The sequence below is a fragment of the Balaenoptera musculus genome, chromosome 19 (assembly GCF_009873245.2).
Source record: "Balaenoptera musculus isolate JJ_BM4_2016_0621 chromosome 19, mBalMus1.pri.v3, whole genome shotgun sequence".
In the NCBI taxonomy this organism is placed as follows: Eukaryota; Metazoa; Chordata; class Mammalia; order Artiodactyla; family Balaenopteridae; genus Balaenoptera; species Balaenoptera musculus.
In genome coordinates this window covers 14360824-14379036 of record NC_045803.1, presented here as the reverse complement: position 1 = coordinate 14379036, position 18213 = coordinate 14360824, and the positions used below count along the sequence as shown (strand labels likewise).

The 18213-nt window shown below is 60.0% G+C and overlaps 1 protein-coding gene across 6 annotated transcripts in view; it reads left to right on the top strand.

Annotated features, from left to right (window-relative positions):
* ACTN4 (actinin alpha 4) overlaps positions 1-18213 on the top strand; it is a 73288-nt gene that overhangs the window by 46008 nt on the left and 9067 nt on the right. For 4 of the 6 annotated variants that reach the window (XM_036833605.1, XM_036833608.1, XM_036833603.1 and 1 more), the window contains exons 4-12: positions 2167-2253; positions 3245-3332; positions 5237-5315; positions 6681-6762; positions 7523-7608; positions 11827-11919; positions 13621-13851; positions 14444-14591; positions 18061-18211. In XM_036833605.1, coding sequence (XP_036689500.1) covers positions 2167-2253; positions 3245-3332; positions 5237-5315; positions 6681-6762; positions 7523-7608; positions 11827-11919; positions 13621-13851; positions 14444-14591; positions 18061-18211 — 1045 coding nt within the window. Of the gene's footprint in view, positions 1-2166; positions 2254-3244; positions 3333-5236; positions 5316-6680; positions 6763-7522; positions 7609-8592; positions 8679-11826; positions 11920-13620; positions 13852-14443; positions 14592-18060; positions 18212-18213 lie in introns of all 6 variants that reach the window. The other 2 variants (XM_036833606.1, XM_036833604.1) reach the window with 1 other exon arrangement.

The following is an 18213-nucleotide window of genomic DNA, read 5'->3' as shown; positions in this document are numbered from 1 at the left end:
CATGGATCTTTCCTCCTGGCTCCCCTCCAGCCTTCTGCTTCTCACAGCTGCATTTATTTTGCTCAAATGCTAGCCTGTAAATACAGAAGGGGTTAGAGGAGAGACCCGTGGCAGTCATCAGTTTTCATCTGGAGAAAAACTCAGTCTAAAAATGTTTTCCGTTCATGCCCAAGCTGCTTCACTCCCAATCCCCGTGGCCATCGGGCCTCTGGAGGGCAGCCGACTGGAGCCGTTCCGAGGGCTTTGGGATACCTGAGCGCCCCAGTCCCCGCCCGCCCCCGGCCCCCTGTCCCTCCACACCATCTAGGCAGTTGCAGGAACATGGCTTCCCCGTGGGGGTTGTGAGAGGGGTCGGGACTCGGAGGCACAGCTGCAGGTCCAAGAAGCAGCTGGTGGATGTGTCATGAGAGCGGCCGTCTTCCTCCCCTCACAGGGACTCTCTGAGTCCTCCATGACCAACTTGCTCATGGCACCGGCTGGGTATGGGCGCTGCGGCCTCCTCTCCAGCTTGTGTCCGTCCCCAGCTTTGGGGTGCCTGGCCCTCGGGAGGAACGCAGCATAGATTTCCTGAATGAATCACCGCCCTCACCCTACGCTGGGAAGGCTCGGCCTTGTTTCCACCCGTGGGGTTCTTAGCCCTGGGAGAGGGCTGGACAGACAACGTGTCCTTCCCCTGCTTCCAGGCGGCCGGCTACGCATATCTCCTCTCCTGAAACCCTCAAGCCGAGAGCTGCCCTCGGCCGTCAGCCCATGGCTTCGCTGTGGGGAGCCTCTCCAGTGGCTAAAAGAGCACCCACCCTTTCCTAGCAAGCATGTCCTCAGGGAAGGCTGGGCCCCATCCTCTGCGGGACCATCGTGCCTCCTTCCCAGATCAAGCCCACCTAGAGTTTTCTGTTCTTGAGGCCGGTGAGCAAGCTCTCTTGAAGTGTCCCTCCGTTCTCCGCACCCTCTCTCCCGCGTCCGGTGTGTGAGAGGCGCGGGGGTGGCAGGCCTGAGAGGACCGCCAAAGGCGCATCGGGCCCATGGGCCCCAGGAAGAGGCCGCTTGCACGCACCTCCCTCACCTGGCTGCAGACACACGGTGCCTGAGTGTTGCAGAAGTGATTTTTCTCTTGAGTTGCTGAAGCTGAAGAACGTGTGGTCCAAACCCTTCTCTTTCACTCCCAGAAGTTTGGGAGAGTGGCTGGTTTTCGGTTAGTTAAGAAAGCAGGCACTTATCAGCTGGACCTTGTGCTACCCGCTCTCCCCTTCCTGCAGCACCGTGTCTTTCTCAAGGGCCGGGTCCAGGTGCTGGGGGTGCAGAGGTGATCACGAAGGCAGACAGTGAACAAGTAGACAAACCAGTACATATCATTGTGTGAGGGGAAGAGCAGGGTGCTGGGGAGAGAGGCACCGGGACGGTCAGGGAAGCCATTCTCGGGAGGTGACATATAAGCAGAGCCTTAGAGACTGGGAAGGACCGGACATCTGAGGAAAGGGTCGAGGCGTGTGCTTTGTGGCAGGCCAGAAGGTGTGAGATCCTTAAAGCAAGAGAGAGCTGGCTTGTCGAGAGGACAGAGCTGGAGAATGCTGGGGAGGGAGGCGGGAGTCACGCAGGGCAGGCCTTGTAAGCCAGACTCCAGAACACAAAGCAGGCGACCGACACAAATCCAGTCCACCTGTCCCAGTGACCACCCTGCCTGCTGCGTGGGGTGGATCGCAGTGGGGATGGAGGAGGCAGCACGTGAGGATCTGAGGGAGATGACGGTGGCTCGGACGAAGGTGGCGGCAGTGGGATTTGAAGGAAGTGGGCAGACTCTCAAGAGGCATGCCCATGAGGTGTGGTGGGGCCTGGAAACGGAGGCCCAACACCTGGGACGAGGCTCAGCGGGGAGCAGTCCATTGGGCTGGGTCAAGAGAATGAGCTGCCCAGAGAGGAAGAGGCCTGCGTGGCCGAGAATACACGGGGATGGAAGGCCGAAGGTGCCAAGCAGCAGAAGGCCTTAGGGACAGCACTTCGCGGAGTGTCCAGGGGACATCTTCTCCCAGGGAAGGCGGTGGAGGACAGGCCTAGGCAGCTCTGTCAGATGATCGGAGTTAATCTCTAGACAGGGCCGGGGGCCGCCTGGGGAGTCCCACTCTGGTTTTAACAGGCCTCTTGCCCTCTGCCCCCTTTCCCTGTGTGCAGAGATTGTGGACGGCAACGCAAAGATGACCCTGGGAATGATCTGGACCATCATCCTCAGGTTCGCCATCCAGGACATCTCTGTGGAAGGTGAGAGCCAAGGACCTGCTCACGGGCAAAGAACAGCCTTTCCTCCCCACCCTGGTTCCACCCGAGTTGGGGGGGACTTAGTTAGGATTTCGGGCTTTTTGTCTTCATGGTTTGAGGCTCTTTCCTGTGTTCAGACATCACTCACATGCCCTGCCTGGGGGTGGTTAGTAGAGGTGCTGGCCCAGGCTGCAGGTGAAGGGTCCCCCCTGCAGCCACCCGTCTCAGTGGACCCTCACACCACCCTTGTCAAGTGGGCATGATTGGCCCCATTTTACAGTCAAGTAGCAAACTAGTGATAGAGTCAGGCCTGGCCTCGTTCTCCTGGGCGTCAGCACCTATGTTTCCACTCAACCTCCCACCCTCGGACCTTGGCCCCCATGGACCTGGGGTTGGTCCAGGCCACCACAGGATGAGAAAAGCCACAGGGCCAGCATGCAGAGGGGGCTCCTGGTGACAGGCCACAGCAGTGACCAGACAGATGTGCTCCCTGCCCTTGTAGCACTCCCTGTGCGTTGAGGACAGTCAGAGCCGTCCACGGGGAGCGGAGGGACCTCCCGGGGCCCTCCCTCCCCGCCTCCTCGAAGCCGCGGCCAGATCTGGAGACCCTGGGTGGGCAGGCCTGGCGCTTATGCCCCTTGTTCAGAAGAGGCCAAGCCCCGCCTCAGGGGCTTGCTTGGCAGTGTGTCCTGCCAGCTAAAGGCACAGGCTTTGGGGTCAGAAACATGGCGCAGGTTCAGGCGCTCACCCTGGCCTGTCACTGCCACTTGTGGGGTGACCCCAGGCAGGTGACCGCTCCTCGGGGCCTGGCGTGCCGTTAGGATCAGCAGGCGCCCGCCCGCGTCTGGAAGGGGCGCTGCTGCTGCTCTGTCCGAGGGCCTCTCCCCCAGGTTCTGTGTGACCCTCATGCCTGAGCCGAAAGTGCAGTCCCCCGGGCCTGGCTTCTGAGCGTTTTGTTTTGGGCCGGTGCTCACCGTCCTCATGTGTTTTGCAGAGACCTCTGCCAAGGAGGGGCTCCTTCTCTGGTGCCAGAGAAAGACGGCCCCGTACAAGAACGTCAACGTGCAGAACTTCCACATCAGGTGAGCGCCGGCTGAAGCACCCCGGCCCGCATCATTCCCACTCTGCTTCCCGGGACCTGACATGCTGTCCGCCCACCCTCTCTCTTTTCCTGTGGTGTTGTCATGGTCTGTGAGGTGCCAGCTCTCAGGAGCCCCTCCCCCTGCCACTGGCCCCCGTGAGCCCCTGGGAAGGTCCCTGCGTCCCCTGGGGGAGGCAGCAGTCACCTCGCCGTCCCAGGCTAAAGGCATTAAGGCCCGGCACTCTGGCAGGCCCTCTAGAATCTTCTTTTTCCCCAAGCAAGGTAACTCAGAAGCAACAACAAAGCTCTTCCTTTGTTTTGACCTCTCAAGAGGGACCTGCCGTCCTTTACGGTTGCTAGTGAATTTAGTGTTGGGGAAAATGTACCGTGTCCACTAGAGGAACAAGACTCGCCTGCACGAGCCTGTTCTTCCTCGGTTGAGAGCGGGAAATGAGTGTGTCCATGAGGTGAGTGTGGTCAGTGCCACACGAGATCTGGGAGCGTGGCATGGCCCGGGAGTTAGGAGTGCAGGCTTTGGGGGTGGCCCCGAGGTCAGATCTGGCGTGACTCTGTGACCTCACCTCTCTAAGCCTCTGGTGTTCTCCTGGGGTGGATGAACCAGGGAGAGGGCACACGCAGGAATGAAGAACGGGGCTTCATGGGATCCACAGAGGTCCTGCTGTGTCCTCAGGCTCCCTGGAGCCCTGGCACTGGACGTTGGGGACCATTGTGCTCTGCCATTAAGAGCATTTGGTCCCTCCCTTGAGCTCCTCTGTGTGTTTCCTTCCTTTTCCTGCCACCAGCTGGCGGTCCTCTGTGCATTTCTTTTTCTTTTTTTGGCTGCATTGGGTCTTAGTTGCCACACGTGGGATCTTTCCTTGTGGAGCGTGGGCTCAGTAGCTGTGGCCTGCAGGCTCAGTTGCTCTGAGGCATGTGGGGTCTTAGTTCCCTGACCAGGGATCGAACCCGCGTCCCCTGCATTGGAAGGCGGATTCTTAACCACTGTGCCACCAGGGAAGTCCCTGTGCATTTCTTACTCATTTATTTATTCAATCACTAAGTGTCTGTGGAGTGCCTACTCCATGCCAAGAGTGGGAATACAGCAGCACCAAAATAAAGTCCCCACCCTTGGAAGGTAACACCGCAGCAGGGGAACCAGTAGTTCACAAAGGCGTGAAGAAACCAACAACGTAACTTCGGGTAGTGAGAGGAGTCATAGAAAGACGACAAAGTAGGATAAGGTGATAGAAAGTAACGGGAAGAGTACCACAGTCGGGGGCGGGGGGGGGGCTTTCTAAGGAGGTGTCATTAACCTTGACCCATGAAAGAGCCAGTGTGACCAGTATGGGCTGTGACCAGCTATCACTTTCCTCTGAACAGAGCCCCTCTTGCCAAGCCACATCCCGGCATTTAGCCAGCGCACGGGTCAGGTCAGCCAAGGTGCAGAGGGCCTGCGGTGGCCTGCACAGCTCAGTGGGGCCTCGCAGGGACAGCGCTCAGCAGGTCACAGCCACCCTGGGAACGAGCAGTCAAAGCACTTGTCATTTGTCAGGTATCGGCCAAAGCCTCACGTATTTACTCCTTTCATCCTCACAACAGCCCAGTGAAGTGTAGGTACTGTATTAACCCCATTTTACAGATGTGGCAACTGAGGTAGCAGGAGATTATGGGACTTGCCCAAGGTCACACTGACAGTGAGTGGAAGGGCTGGGATTTCCCTCAGATGGTCTGGCTCCGGCAGCCAGGTTCACGGCCAGCCGGCCACGCCGTCTGCCTGCAGTGCCAGGCACACGCTCTAAACCACCTCACTGAGTGGGAGTTAACCATTCCTGTGGGTGCCCACAGCCTGCAGCCCTCCCATGACGGTGGGGGCTCTACTCATAACCTTGGCCTTTCCATCCCCAGCTGGAAGGACGGTCTTGCCTTCAATGCCCTGATCCACCGGCACAGACCAGAGCTGATTGAGTATGACAAGCTGAGAAAGGTATGCGTCTCCTGCTCCCCTCAGTGACCCACAGACACCCCGAGTCTGACCCTGACTCCGGGCCACCGCCCGCAAGCCCATCTGTTGCTGGCGTCCGAAGCTGGACTCTGTGCTCAGATGGGCAGACTGGGAGGGCCTTGTGCTGGCGTCCGAAGCTGGACTCTGTGCTCAGATGGGCAGACTGGGAGGGCCTTGTGCTGGCGTCCGAAGCTGGACTCTGTGCTCAGATGGGCAGACTGGGAGGGCCTTGTGCTGGCGTCCGAAGCTGGACTCTGTGCTCAGATGGGCAGACTGGGAGGGCCTTGTGCCAGCTGTCAGCAGACGCCAGGCTTGGTGGCTGATTCTCGCCTCCTTTGCTCCCCTGGGGACTGCCCTTCTCCCTCCTTGGGCATCGCAGCTACCTGGGGTTATTGTAGCGCCTGGCCGGCCGTGCCTTATAGTCGCCCTTCCTTAACCCTCTAGATTCTGGAAGCATTTGGGGAGGGGTAAAGAATTCTAAACCATCACCGCCGGCAGCCCTGTCCCGTGCGGGGTCCTGTTCTATTTCGCCTGTACAGAGCGTGTAAGACCCAGGCTCTGCCCTCTAGGAGCTGCCAGCCTCGCGGGGAAGGCAGGACAGTTGCATCCAGAGCTAACCAGCCGCACAGGGCCCTGTGCATGTGCTCAGGCTGCATGGGGGTGGAGGGGGGATGGGGCCGGACAAATGCTCCAGAGGAAGGAAGGCACACCTGAGCTGGCCCGGCGGGGGCAGGGCCTCTGCGGAGGAGGCAGCCGAGGGCCAGAGAGCGGGCATCCCAGGTAGGGGAGGAACAGGCCTGCACTTAGCCCGTTCAAGCCGCAGTGAGTAATCGTACTGGGCTCTAGCTGGAAAGGCTAGGTGAAGGCACGTGAGGGAGGGTCAGGGTGAAGTGCCTTTCATCCTGTAAGCAGCGGGGCAGTCAGAGTAGGGAGGTTAGAACGTGGATGCTCTCCGTTCCCTCCCTACCCCACCCCCCACGTCCAGTGCTCTCTCAGGTCTGGACCACAGTGTCTGGTTTCAGGGCAGGGGTCTTCATATGGGGTCTGGGGATGGATGGGAATTCTAAGAAAAGAGCACGCCCTCATTGTCTCTGGAGAAAGGGTCCACAGTTTGCCCCACAAAGATTTCCAGAGGCATTCCTTTGGGGAGGCATTGACTTTACCCGGGTGTCCCCCCTCCCCTCTCCGCTCCCTGCAGCAGCACAGGTGGCTGAGATCTGCCCGAAGGACGCTTTCCAGTCCTAGCCCTTCCCGAGATCCCTCCCTTCCGGGCCAGCCCTTGTTCCTTCTGCTGTGCCTCCCGCCCCCGACCAAGTTTCTCCTCCTTCCCTCACCTCCCTCCCCCAGGACGACCCCGTCACCAACCTGAACAATGCCTTTGAAGTGGCTGAGAAATACCTAGACATCCCCAAGATGTTGGATGCAGAGGGTAAGTACATCCCTTTTGTTCAGTCAGCACCCTGTTTGGTGGGCATGTCTTGCGGTAACCTCAGGGAGCTGGCGGAGCCAGCCAGAGCGCCTGAATGAATCAGCGTCAACTGGGGACAGTGGTGTCACCCAGGGAGCCAGAGCAGGCGCAGCCTGAGCAGCCAGGGATGGAGATGGTGGGGAAGAGGTCCTTGAAGAGGATCAGCTCTCAGGGGCTGCCTCTCGGGCTGGGCCCAGGTGCCCTGCCAAAGCCCTTCCTGACTGATCCCACCCCTCCCTCCGGAGGGGCGAGGGAGGTCGCCAGGAGCGTTGACTCCTGCAAATAACCAAGGCCTCTGCCTTCCCTGCCTGCTGCAGCCTCGGAGCCTGGAGCCCACCAAAGTGGAGTGTTTTTTTCCTTTTCCGGCTTTGCTCCTTTTCCCAGCCATGTACCACCCCCAGCCAGGACCCATGCATCTGGCCTCTGGTGGCCTTTGGGGTTGACCGTCTAGCAGCCCCTTGAGGCCATTCTCAGAGAGAGGAAGTGGCCTCGTTTTAATCCATTTCCCACAGGCTTGGCCTTTCCAGCGACCCTGGGGGATGGAGGGGCCAAGGGTGTGGCCAAGCCAAGCCCACTGGAGTCGCCAAGGGCCGTGGAATCAGCTCTGAGGGTCCTTCTGCCAGGATGGCTGTGGCCTTGGGAGCCTATGGATCCAGTGGGTGACCGCCCCCGCCCCACCCGCCCCTGCTTGGGCGGTTTAACCCTTGTTGTTCACTTGCAGACATCGTGAACACGGCCCGGCCCGACGAGAAGGCCATAATGACCTATGTGTCCAGCTTCTACCATGCCTTTTCGGGAGCGCAGAAGGTACCGGGCAGGGCCAGGCAGGCCCACCTCGCTGCCACTGCCCAATGCCGCTGCTGCCTCTCGCCTCCCGTGCTCACCTCATTTCTCTTGCAGACGGCAGCGGCCTCTCTCCGACTGGAAGCCACCCCCCGGCTCCTTGGCACCTCCGCCCATTTAGTCTTTGCCCACACTGTCTATCGAGGGCCTGACCTGTGCCAGGCTGTGTTCCAGGCACTGAGGATACAGTCAGTGACTGAGTCAGGCACGGTCCCTGCTCTCATGGAGCTTACATTCTAGTGGGCAAGGCAGACAACAGGCGTGTCCACAGATAGAGTAATTTCATGGGATAAGTGCAGTCGAGAGCATGGGACAGGATGGTGGGACAGGGAAGCATGGGGGCTGCTTCGCTGGGGCTGTCAGGGGAGGCGAGATGAGCAGGAGCTGCCCGGTGAAGAGCTGCAGGAAAAGTGTTCCAGGTAGAGGGGGGAGCAAGTGCAAAGGCCCTGAGGTGTAAATAAGCGCGGCTTATTCAAGGAATGGCTGGAGAAGAGTAGGAGAGGGGAGGAAAATGAGGTCGGAGAACGTGACAGGGCCAGGCCATGTAGGACCATTGTAGTCTGGGATCCGGAGTTTGGGTTTTATTCTGGGGGCTCAGGAGACCATTAGGGGTTTATGCTAAGGTGGTAGGTGGTCACACCGGACATGATCTTCCTTATGTTTCCAGGAAGATCAAATAACACCTGATCCTTCCAGCCCCAAACAAGGCTTCCTAGCTAGTGTTTCACAAACTCAGGCCTGGTTCAAAAAGGAATCCATCTTATTCGGACCCTCCCCCTTCCCCTCTACAAAACCTCGGCAAGACATGCCCACCCAGGCCGGAGCCAGGGTCTGGCTTCCAGTCCCGAGCAAGCGCTATTCCTCCCGCATGAGCCTCGGGCCTCGGCCGCCCTTCCTGCATCTTTCACTCTCTCCTGCCTCTCTCTCTCTTTCTCTCTCTCTGCGCAGATATTGTAGGCACTCTGAGGCCAGATGAGAAAGCCATCATGACTTACGTGTCCTGCTTCTACCACGCTTTCTCGGGGGCTCAAAAGGTGAGCTGGGGCGGGAGCACCCTCACTGCTGTGGCTGGAGACTCGCCCTCGCCACCCCTCCGCCCCCACGTCCCCCTGCCCGGGCTGCGGCCTGAGGACCGACCCAGTCTGGCAGGTTCTTGTGACTGTGGGCCTCCATTGCCACCCTGAGCTGGTGCTGGCCCAGTGTCGAGACGCCGCAGGTAGTCTCTCTGTGAATACAGCCCACACTGTGAGATGGGCGGTGGCATCCCGGTTTCTCAGACAAGGCAGTTGAATCCCAGCCTCACCTTAGATGGCAGAGCGCAGCTTGGGCCTGTGCTCCTCTGCTCGGCCGCCCCGCCCTTTCTTTCCGTGACCCGTGCCGGCCACCTGCCTGCTGCCCTGGCTGTGCCTTCGCCCGGAGCATTGGCTTTCCTGCCCCGCTCTGCAGCTCCGTCCCCTCCCCAAGGCCCCAGGAAAGGCTCTGAGCCTGCTCCTGCTGACCCAGATCGCCAGGCCGCCGTCCCCAGCAGCCCCGCGGACACAGGTAGGGCCGTCAGAGGTGTCTGCTCGCGGTGGCGGCCCTCCCCGAGCCTGGCTGACCTCACGTGCCCCCGCCGCGCCTGTCAGGAGCCCTCTGCTTCCGCGGGACGGTGCCCAGCTGCCCCCACGTGGAGGCCTGGCCGGCTCTGTCCCCCCCACTTGCCTCCTGGGTGTCTGGTCTTGGCCAGCGGTGTATTCCCAGCAGCTTGATCTTGTGTCACAGCTGGCAGTTGGGCAGGGAGGAGAACAAGAAGAAATGAGCTCTCACTGAGCACTTACTGCGTGCTAGGGACTCCTCCCAGGACTCCACGCGCACAGGCTCTGCGAGTGCCCTGCACACCCCCGGGAGGGGTGGGTGCCGTCATCCCCACTTACAAGAGGAGGACCCTGAAGTCACGGGGCGGCGACTTTGCTGCCTCCTTCAGAGCCTCAAGGCCAGTGGGGGCCTTCCCACGGGCCGTCTGCTCGGGCCGCCTCTCAGCAGTGTGACCTCGGCTAAGTCCCTCCCCCTCCGTTCTCCCACGTGGAAAACGCGGAGCGGGCTAGTGCCCGTCTCAGGGCTGTCCTGAGCGTGAAGCGAGCTCGTGCGGGTGAAGGGCTCAGGACGGTGCCTGGCCCCTTAAGCGCCCCGCCCGCGGCCCGGCAGGTGGTCGGAGCTCGTGTTTGGAGTGTTCTGTGGCGGGGCACAGGCAGGGAGAGTGGAGGGGACCCCTCACCCTAGCGGGAAGGCAGGGTGGGGGCGGGCGGTGATAGGAGATCCCTCGCCACAAACCCCAACCAACAGCACGTGTGTGTTGGCCTCACCCCTCCGCGGGCCCCAGGCCAGCCTCACTGCCCACCGCACTGCCCTCGAGGGAGTATCTTCTCTCTGCCCAAACTGCCCCCTCGTGCTTAGAGCTGAGCTCTGGTGCGGGGGACCGGAGGCCTTGAGGCATCTGTGGGAGGGGATGCTGGCAGGAAAGCCCAGGTCAGAGCATTTGGGAGTCTCTGAGGCAGCTGGGCCCCTCTCGTGAGGGAGGAAATAAAAGCCAGCCTATTGGGAGCTGCCCGTCACCGAGGGACTTGCAGGATCCAGGCCTCTCCAGCTACGAGCCCAGCTCCCCCCGGCCCGTGTTTACTTCCCAGGACATCCTTGTAATGCTTTTATTGTTGTGGCTGTCTTTTCCCCAGAGGTTCAATCCAGTCTCTTAAAAGAGCGCTCTCTGGGTTTTGTTTTGTTTCATGAATGCAAGGGCAACCCTCGCCCTAGCGCCAAGTTTGCCCGTTCTCTCCTGATAGTTTATTTCTAGTCACTAAAGCATTTGCTCCTTGTTCCTTTGCTCACGCATTCATTCATCAACTCTTGAGTACCTCAAACACGCCGAGCCCCGAGCTGGGTGCCAGGAAGTCAGCGGTGAACCCAGATACTTCTGACCAGCAGCCCGCACCTTCGCGGGCCTGCACAGCACGGTGGAGCTGAGCTTGGGGTGCCGGCTGTCTCTCCGGATTTAGGGTCAGGGACTCACCTCCGCGACTCCCCCACAAGCTGCGATCTTGGCTCTGCTTCCTGCACTCACTAGGGGCTGGGTGTTCGTTGGCCGAGGCCCTTGTGAGCCTCACCTCTGAGGAGCACTGCCTGTGGCCGTTGGCCTGTGTCCTGCAGCATGAAGCAGGGTGTGTGTGCGTGTGTGTGTGTGTGTGTACACACCACCCTCAGCTGGCCCCCCACTCACCTCCCCACCTGTCCCGGAAGCAGCGTGTGGAAGGGGGAGGCTGGGCATCAGTGCCTGCAGCTAGCCAGGTCTGGAGCCATCCCCAAGCCTCTCTGTTTTCCTTCCCCACCACTCTGTAGACCCTCCTCACTATTTCTGTTCCTGTTCTGTTGCCGTTTCAACTCTTCTTCTTGGACCCTTTCTGTGCTTCCTGAAAGGTACCTGGTCTCTGTGTGGCATCCCTCACCCTCCTTCTCCTGTCCTTGCATTTTCCCCCCAGCAGGACAAAGCAGGACATAGTCCTGTAGTTCTGGGCAGAGACTAGTCACTGTCTGCACCGCCCCCTACTCTCCGAAGCCCTGGCTCCCCTCCGCCCTGTGGATCGTGACTTCCGCCCTCTGAGCCGTCAGCAGCCTCCTCGAGGGGAGGATTAGGAAGGGGCCAGGCATGCTCTGCCTGCGCACTGACCACCAGACTTCTCTGGGGGGCGCCAGCACCCCTCCCTCTGCCCGCCGCCACAGCTCTGGCGCTCGGCCTCCCCCGCAGTCTCCCTTCCCAGCCAAGGGGAGGGTCCTTGGCCTAACGGAGGACCCTACCCAGCCTCACCCAACCCTCCTCTTGGAGGGCCTGTGAGTCCCATTTCCCCCACAGTGGGTGGGCGTACGGCTCCCTAGTCCCCTTCAGCACCTCCACGGTCCAAGTCGAGAGAGCCCCCAGGCCCAGCTCCCCTGGCGGGGGCCTCAGCAGTAAGCTCTGGGGACCCCGGAAAGGCCTGTCGGGACACAGCCACTCAGGGCCCCATCTTGCTGAAGCTGTGCTTCCTCTCCTTCCCTCCTCGGGGACTTCTGTGTGGGCCGTGGATGAGCCAGCTTTCAGGGGACGTGCCTGTCAGGAGGGAGGGTCAGCAGCCCCCAGGCAGCCCTGACTGTGTGCTTTCCCCTCCCCTGCCCCAGGCTGAGACTGCCGCCAACCGGATTTGCAAGGTGCTGGCTGTCAACCAGGAGAATGAACACCTGATGGAAGATTATGAGAGGCTGGCCAGCGATGTGAGTGTGTCACTCCCCCCTGCCCTGGTGGCTCCGCCAGAGCTGAAAGATCAGGTCACCTCTTGTTAACGCTCTGCCAAAGGTCATGTGACATCTGCAGAGGGGAGGGCAGGGATGGCAGCGAGACTTTCTAGAAAAGGTCGTAAGGTTATATAGGCTGTGGAGTTTGACCAAGCCAGTATGTGACCTTGCGGGTTGATTTTACAAGGCTAAGGGGTCAGACTGCTGTGTCACTATGCTGGCTGGCTCCTGGGGTCTCGAGCTTGGGTTTCTACAGAGGTACTCAAGGACAGAGTTTTCTGAACACCTGGCTGCATTAGAATCAGCTGGGGAGCTTTTTAAAAATTCCTGTTCCCATGCCCCACCCGTGGAGAGACTTGATTCCGTAGGATGGAGGGAGACCCGAGAGCTGATATGGTGACAGGACAGCAGTTTGTCATGGCAGGCCCCTGTGCAAGCACTTCACGAACAGGATCTACCATCTCCACAACAGCCCTGTTAGGAGGGAACTCCTATTACCCCCTTTTCCAAGTGAGGAAACAGGCCCAGAGAGGGTCAGGCACAAACCCACCATCATGCGGCTGGTGGGACGGAGGTTCAAACCCAGGCAGCCCTGCTCCAGAACCTGAACCCGGACCGTCAGTTGGGAATGTGGGTGTTTAGTACATCTCTTCTAGATTCTCCCCTTCATTTTTAAAATTTCCATATTAAAAAAATAAAAACATCTAAGCTCCCCAAGAGGAGTAGTTTGACTGCTCTTCTAGACCAGTGGTTCCCAGACTTTGAGATTTCACAGACCAGGAAAATTTAGGAAAGTATTTGCCAGCCCACCTAGAGTGGTGAACTTTTTATTTTGCCAAGTTAAGGATATTTTTAAAAGAAAAAGCTACCGTCTGTTCCCACCATCATTTCTAACACCTAGGAAAGGTTAAAGGTTATATCTTAGAATCCCAGCCCTTCCCAAGAGAGGGCAGTTGGCATCATGCGCCAAGATGTCAACACACGGAGACCTTTGTCCTTGGTTTTCTCATCCTGCCAGAGGTTGGCATTTGGGAACCGCTTCCCCGGGCCTATCTATGCTGGACAATAATCGATTTTCCTCTCCTAGGATTGTTCTAGAATGTCCAGTTTGTTTGCTTGTTTGTACCCTGGTCTCACTCCATCGAAGACATGAGTGGCTCATACAGGTCACTTTCTTTTTCAGTTGTACTTTCTAATTTTCTATGTCCCAGGCCCCGTGCCTGGCACTGACCACCCCAGAGTGAGCCAGGCGTGCAGCCAGCCCTGCCCTTGAGGCGCTTGCCGTCAGTGGCCAGGACGCAGTGAGGCTCTCAGCGTGGAGCTCCGTGCAGACGGCGACAGCGGGCTCTCATGGGGGCGCGATGGGGGCGGCCGTCCAGGAGGGGCGTCTGAATTGAGGCTGCCCCGCTTAGATGAGGGGAGGAAGACCAAGAGCAAAGGCAGGAGCAGGAAGGAGCCAGAGGACAGCCCCGCGGTTCAGAGGGGGCATGCGTTCCCAGAATTCCTGGTCGTGGGATTCCCATCGGGAATCATGGAGAAGTCGAGCTGGGGAGCAGGGGTGATTCCCCAAGGTGGGGCCCTCGGACATCCAGGTCCCACGTGCCCATGAGCCGGGGGCGGCCCTGTCTGTGCTCGGAGGGGCCCCTGCGAAGGCCACCACAGCTTCCTGTGGGCCCACAGCTCCTGGAGTGGATCCGGCGCACCATCCCCTGGCTGGAGGACCGCGTGCCCCAGAAGACCATCCAGGAGATGCAGCAGAAGCTGGAGGACTTCCGTGACTACCGGCGCGTCCATAAGCCGCCCAAGGTGCAGGAGAAGTGCCAGCTGGAGATCAACTTCAACACGCTGCAGACCAAGCTGCGCCTCAGCAACCGGCCCGCCTTCATGCCCTCCGAGGGCAAGATGGTCTCGGTGAGTGCCGGAGGGCTGAGGGTGGGCCAGGGCCCAGGAGGTGTGCGGAGCTGCAGATTCCCTGTGAGGGGCGAGGGGCAGCTCCTCACCACCCACAGGCTTATCTCCCCAGCGTGGTCTTTCTTAACTAGAATGCACAGCTTTCGGGGTGCAGAGTGCGGTGGGGCATGCACTGGACGCTTTACTGTGTTCCTTCTCCCCCCATCACGCCGCAGAGTTTTACACCCATCCCCAAACCACACCATAGTTTGTGTGGAATTGTTTGAATTTGGACCCTCATTTGGCTGTGACTCCAGGACCTCCAGTGCTTGAGGCCCCTTCTCAGGGGAGGGACAGTATTCACTGGACAGTCACCTTCTGACTCCCAATGCCCCGTATGACATTCGTTCATTTTCACTCATTCATTTACTCCAGAAGTGTTGACCGCACCTGCCATGTGCTGGGCCCTGTCCAGGCACGCAGGTACAGCGAAGCCGGGGAGAGGTGTGACCCCGGCCCATGTCTGCTGCCTTCCCGTCATCCTTCAGGGAGGCATTGCCCTGCTGGGTGCCCCAGCTCCCCGTGGTAGCCCTGCCCTCTCCTGCCCCCACAGGACATCAACAACGGCTGGCAGCACCTGGAGCAGGCCGAGAAGGGCTACGAGGAGTGGCTGCTGAATGAGATCCGCAGGTTGGAGCGGCTCGACCACCTGGCAGAGAAGTTCCGGCAGAAGGCCTCCATCCACGAGGCCTGGACCGACGGTATGACCCTCCCAGCTCCCTCCCTCCTTTCTTGTCTGTCGGAGACACACACACGTGTACGCACACACAGACACACACACACACACACACAGAGCCCCTCCTGCCTGCATAGCGTCTGTTTGTCAGGCCCCCTTTCCTGCTGCCTGGGAACATGCATGTCACAAATGCCGCTTTGGGTTCATCCAGCCCCAGGCAGCAAGGAACAGTTTGGGGCCAGGTCCGCCCAATCTGCCCTGGCCTCAGAGATTACTTACAGGTGGACTCCTTCCTGGGTCACTGGACCCTGTGCCAGCTGCACAGGGACGTGGCCCCTGTCCCTGCCACTCTGCCACGTCTCCCCTGAGTATGGCGCCCCTCCGGGCCAGGGTGGGCGTGGGGGTATGCTCTCCCCTCTCTGGCAGCCTGGGTTCACACAGCCTGCCTTCCATGCCCTGCACCCTTTGAGACTGTGGACTTCACACTGAAGAGCCAGTGCTGGCTGGTCTGTGATCCTGAGCACGGTCCTTAGGGCGGGCCAGGGAGCCGCCTCCTGGCCCCGCTGCCCGACTTGCACCTGCTGCTCGCTGACCACCAGCCACGCACCCTTCGGTGTGGCCCGCCGTGGGAGCTCTTTCTCACCTCTGCCCTGTCCCGGTGCCTCCCCTGAGGGCCCTCTCCCACAAGGGCAGCGGTGACTCCGGTTTCTCGGCAGCTCTGCAGCTGCCTGTTCCCTTGGCTCGGGATGTGGAATTCCATCACGTCCCTGGCCCTCATTCGGGACCCACACCACGGCTGAGATTCCGGATCCCAGGGGCCCAAAAGCTTTCAGGAAACGGCCAGCGCCTGGGAAAGCCGAGCGCCTTCCACTGGACTCCCACCCTCCCACTTCTGACTGCCTCCTGCCCTCCCTGCCCTGGCCCTCCTGCCACCACTGCCCAGCTGGTCTCACACTTCCTTGCACTGCTCAGTATGGTTTTTCATCCCTCCCAGCCTCCCAGGTCCCTGTGAGATCCTCACTGAGCCCCTGGGGGCTCCTCTGGCCCCACCCACCCAGCTATTTGGCAGGCAGCCCCAACCCTGGTCAGTTGCTGAGACCCACCCAGAGGCACCCATACGGAGCCTGCCCCACCCTTGCCGGCATGCGGACACGCAACTCTGCAGGATCCGCAGACCTGGGCCTGTGTCACCTGTGTCCCTAGCTGCAGCCCTGCTAATGCCCTCCTCACATTAGCTTAGGCCGCTGCTCTCCAACAGCAGCTTCCCGATCCAGAGCAATACCCTGATCCCTCCTCTGCCAGGGAAGGAACGCAGAGGAGGAGAAGCCAGAAGGCGAGGCGAGGAAAAGGTCGCCTGGGCCAGGGATGCAGACACCTCCCTCTGCCTCACAGAAATGGCGCCCGTGGGTTCTGCCCCCCAGACCTGAGGGAGGGGGTGTTGGCATTTAGTTTATTCGTTTGTTCTTCATTCATTCAACAAACACCTCTTGAGCCTCTTCGCTGTGCTCAGCAATTTCCAGGTAGGTGAGGTCCCTGCCCAGGGAACTGCAGATTTTGACATCTCTCTTGTCCAAGGGCCCTTGGATGTGTAAGTGGATTTATCAGCACCCGTGTCCCACGCTTGGGCTGAGCTGTCTCCTGTCATTATCCACGGGTTGTAGCTCCATCATCCTCTCTTAGGCTCTGAGTGTCGTCCCTGGGGATTTCCCTTCTGGGGGCCTCTTATCAGCCCTTCAGCCTCTCTCCTGGGGCTCCAAGAGGCCCTGAGAAGATGGTCTCCTGAGGCCGAGGGGTGTGGGTGTGACGGCCCACCGGACCTCCTTCCCTGGGAACCACTCTGGCCGGCTTTCACCCGAAGGCATTTAGGAGAAGTTGGCCCAGTCTTCAGCCAGGGCCCAACTGGTTCAGTGGCCTCCACACGCCCCTGCCCCACCCCTACCTCCCCACAGGCACTTTGGCATCTGGCCCTGCCCGTTGCATTAGCCCGGAGTCCCCCGGCAGGCCTGTCCACTCTCATTCCCAAGACCTGAAGCCTCTGTCCTCTGAACCACCCAATTATGCAAAACAGGAGGACAGACCGGCCTCCCGACCCCTCTACACCCCTGTGGGGGGTTGGGGGGCAGAGGGCGGGTTGAGCCACCATCACTCTGTGCCCCCTCACCATCCCTACAGCCTGCAGGAGTGAGCGCCCATGTGGATGCTTCTCACAGGGTCTTAGATTGGGGAGAAAGCAAAAATGAGCCCCCATCCCCCGCCTCGGCCTGGCTGCCCCTTGGCCTGGATCCCAGGCAGCCGTGGCCGTGGCCCCCTCCTCCCGATTCTTCCCAGCACACCCCTGGCAGCTCCCTTGCTGAAACTCTGCTGAGGCAGAAAAGTGGTAACCTACTATTTCTGGTTCCCACCCTTGGGAGAAGGCAATTTGGAGAAGGGAATTGCAGGCTTGCCTTTGTGGTTGAGCCTGCTGCCTGGGGGCTGGAGTGGCAGGGCCAGTGCAGTCAGTGTCCCAGGCTGCCACCTCCTGTCCGCCAGTGCCGGACCCTGTCCACGGGGTGGCTGAGGTGCAGACGGGACTGGCTGGTACTCGGCCTTCTCAGCGTCACCTCATTGAGGTTTTACCCTCGGGCTGGCACTGGCCGCATTTACAGAGGAAGAGCAGGTGGGGAGGAGCTGTCTGCCATCCCCTGCCCTAGGCAGGCAGGTGTTGGTTGGATTTTTTGGTGCCAGCTGAGGAGGGGGTCTCTGAGCTGCCGCTCCAGGGGTAGCCTGAGGTAGCTTTAGGGGTTGGGGGTCCCAGCCACCTTTCCCGGCCAGCGTTTCCCCCTTGGTTCTTTGCAGTACCCTTAACTGTGCTTGCAGGGCTCACTTGAGCTTCTGTCCTGGGGTGTATAATTAGCCAGGCTCCAGGACTAATAGCAGTGTTCCTCCCTTCCTTCAAAGGGCCTGACAGTGGGCCCTGCCTCGCTGCACATGGAAAGCCCTTAGGATAGTGTGGAGCAACAGATGTGTGATAGGACTCCCACCCCGAGGGGGCCTGGCGCCCAAGTGCCAGGGGTCAGGCTCCTGGAAGAGCCCTGACTCAGACTTCCCCTTCCCCCCACTGCTGAGGCACGGCTGCAACGCCAGCTGCTTCTCCAGATCACAGCGGTCCGCAGATGGGTGTCCACATTTCCAGCCCTGGTAGCACAATCCAAATTCTTACCGTCTACCAATAAAGGATACTAAGTTTAGAACCCACAGCTTGAATTGGGATATGTCTCAAGCCCACCAGCCCCACAGTGTCTCCCAGCTCCATCCAGGATCTAGTTGGGCGTAGAGGTTCCTGCAAAGGGCAAGGAAAAAGGTTCTGGAAGTTTCTAGCTTTCATGGCACCATCCTCGGCAAGGCAGGGCGTGGGGTCCACACCCAGTCTCCCTCCCTCTGGTTGGACATCACTCTGGCTGGACATCCCTCTGGCACTGTTGACGAAGCACCCCCTGCCCTCCGCCCCACCCCAGGGAAGGAGGCCATGCTGAAGCACCGGGACTATGAGACGGCCACCCTGTCGGACATCAAAGCCCTCATCCGCAAGCACGAGGCCTTCGAGAGCGACCTGGCCGCACACCAGGACCGCGTGGAGCAGATCGCCGCTATCGCCCAGGAGCTCAAGT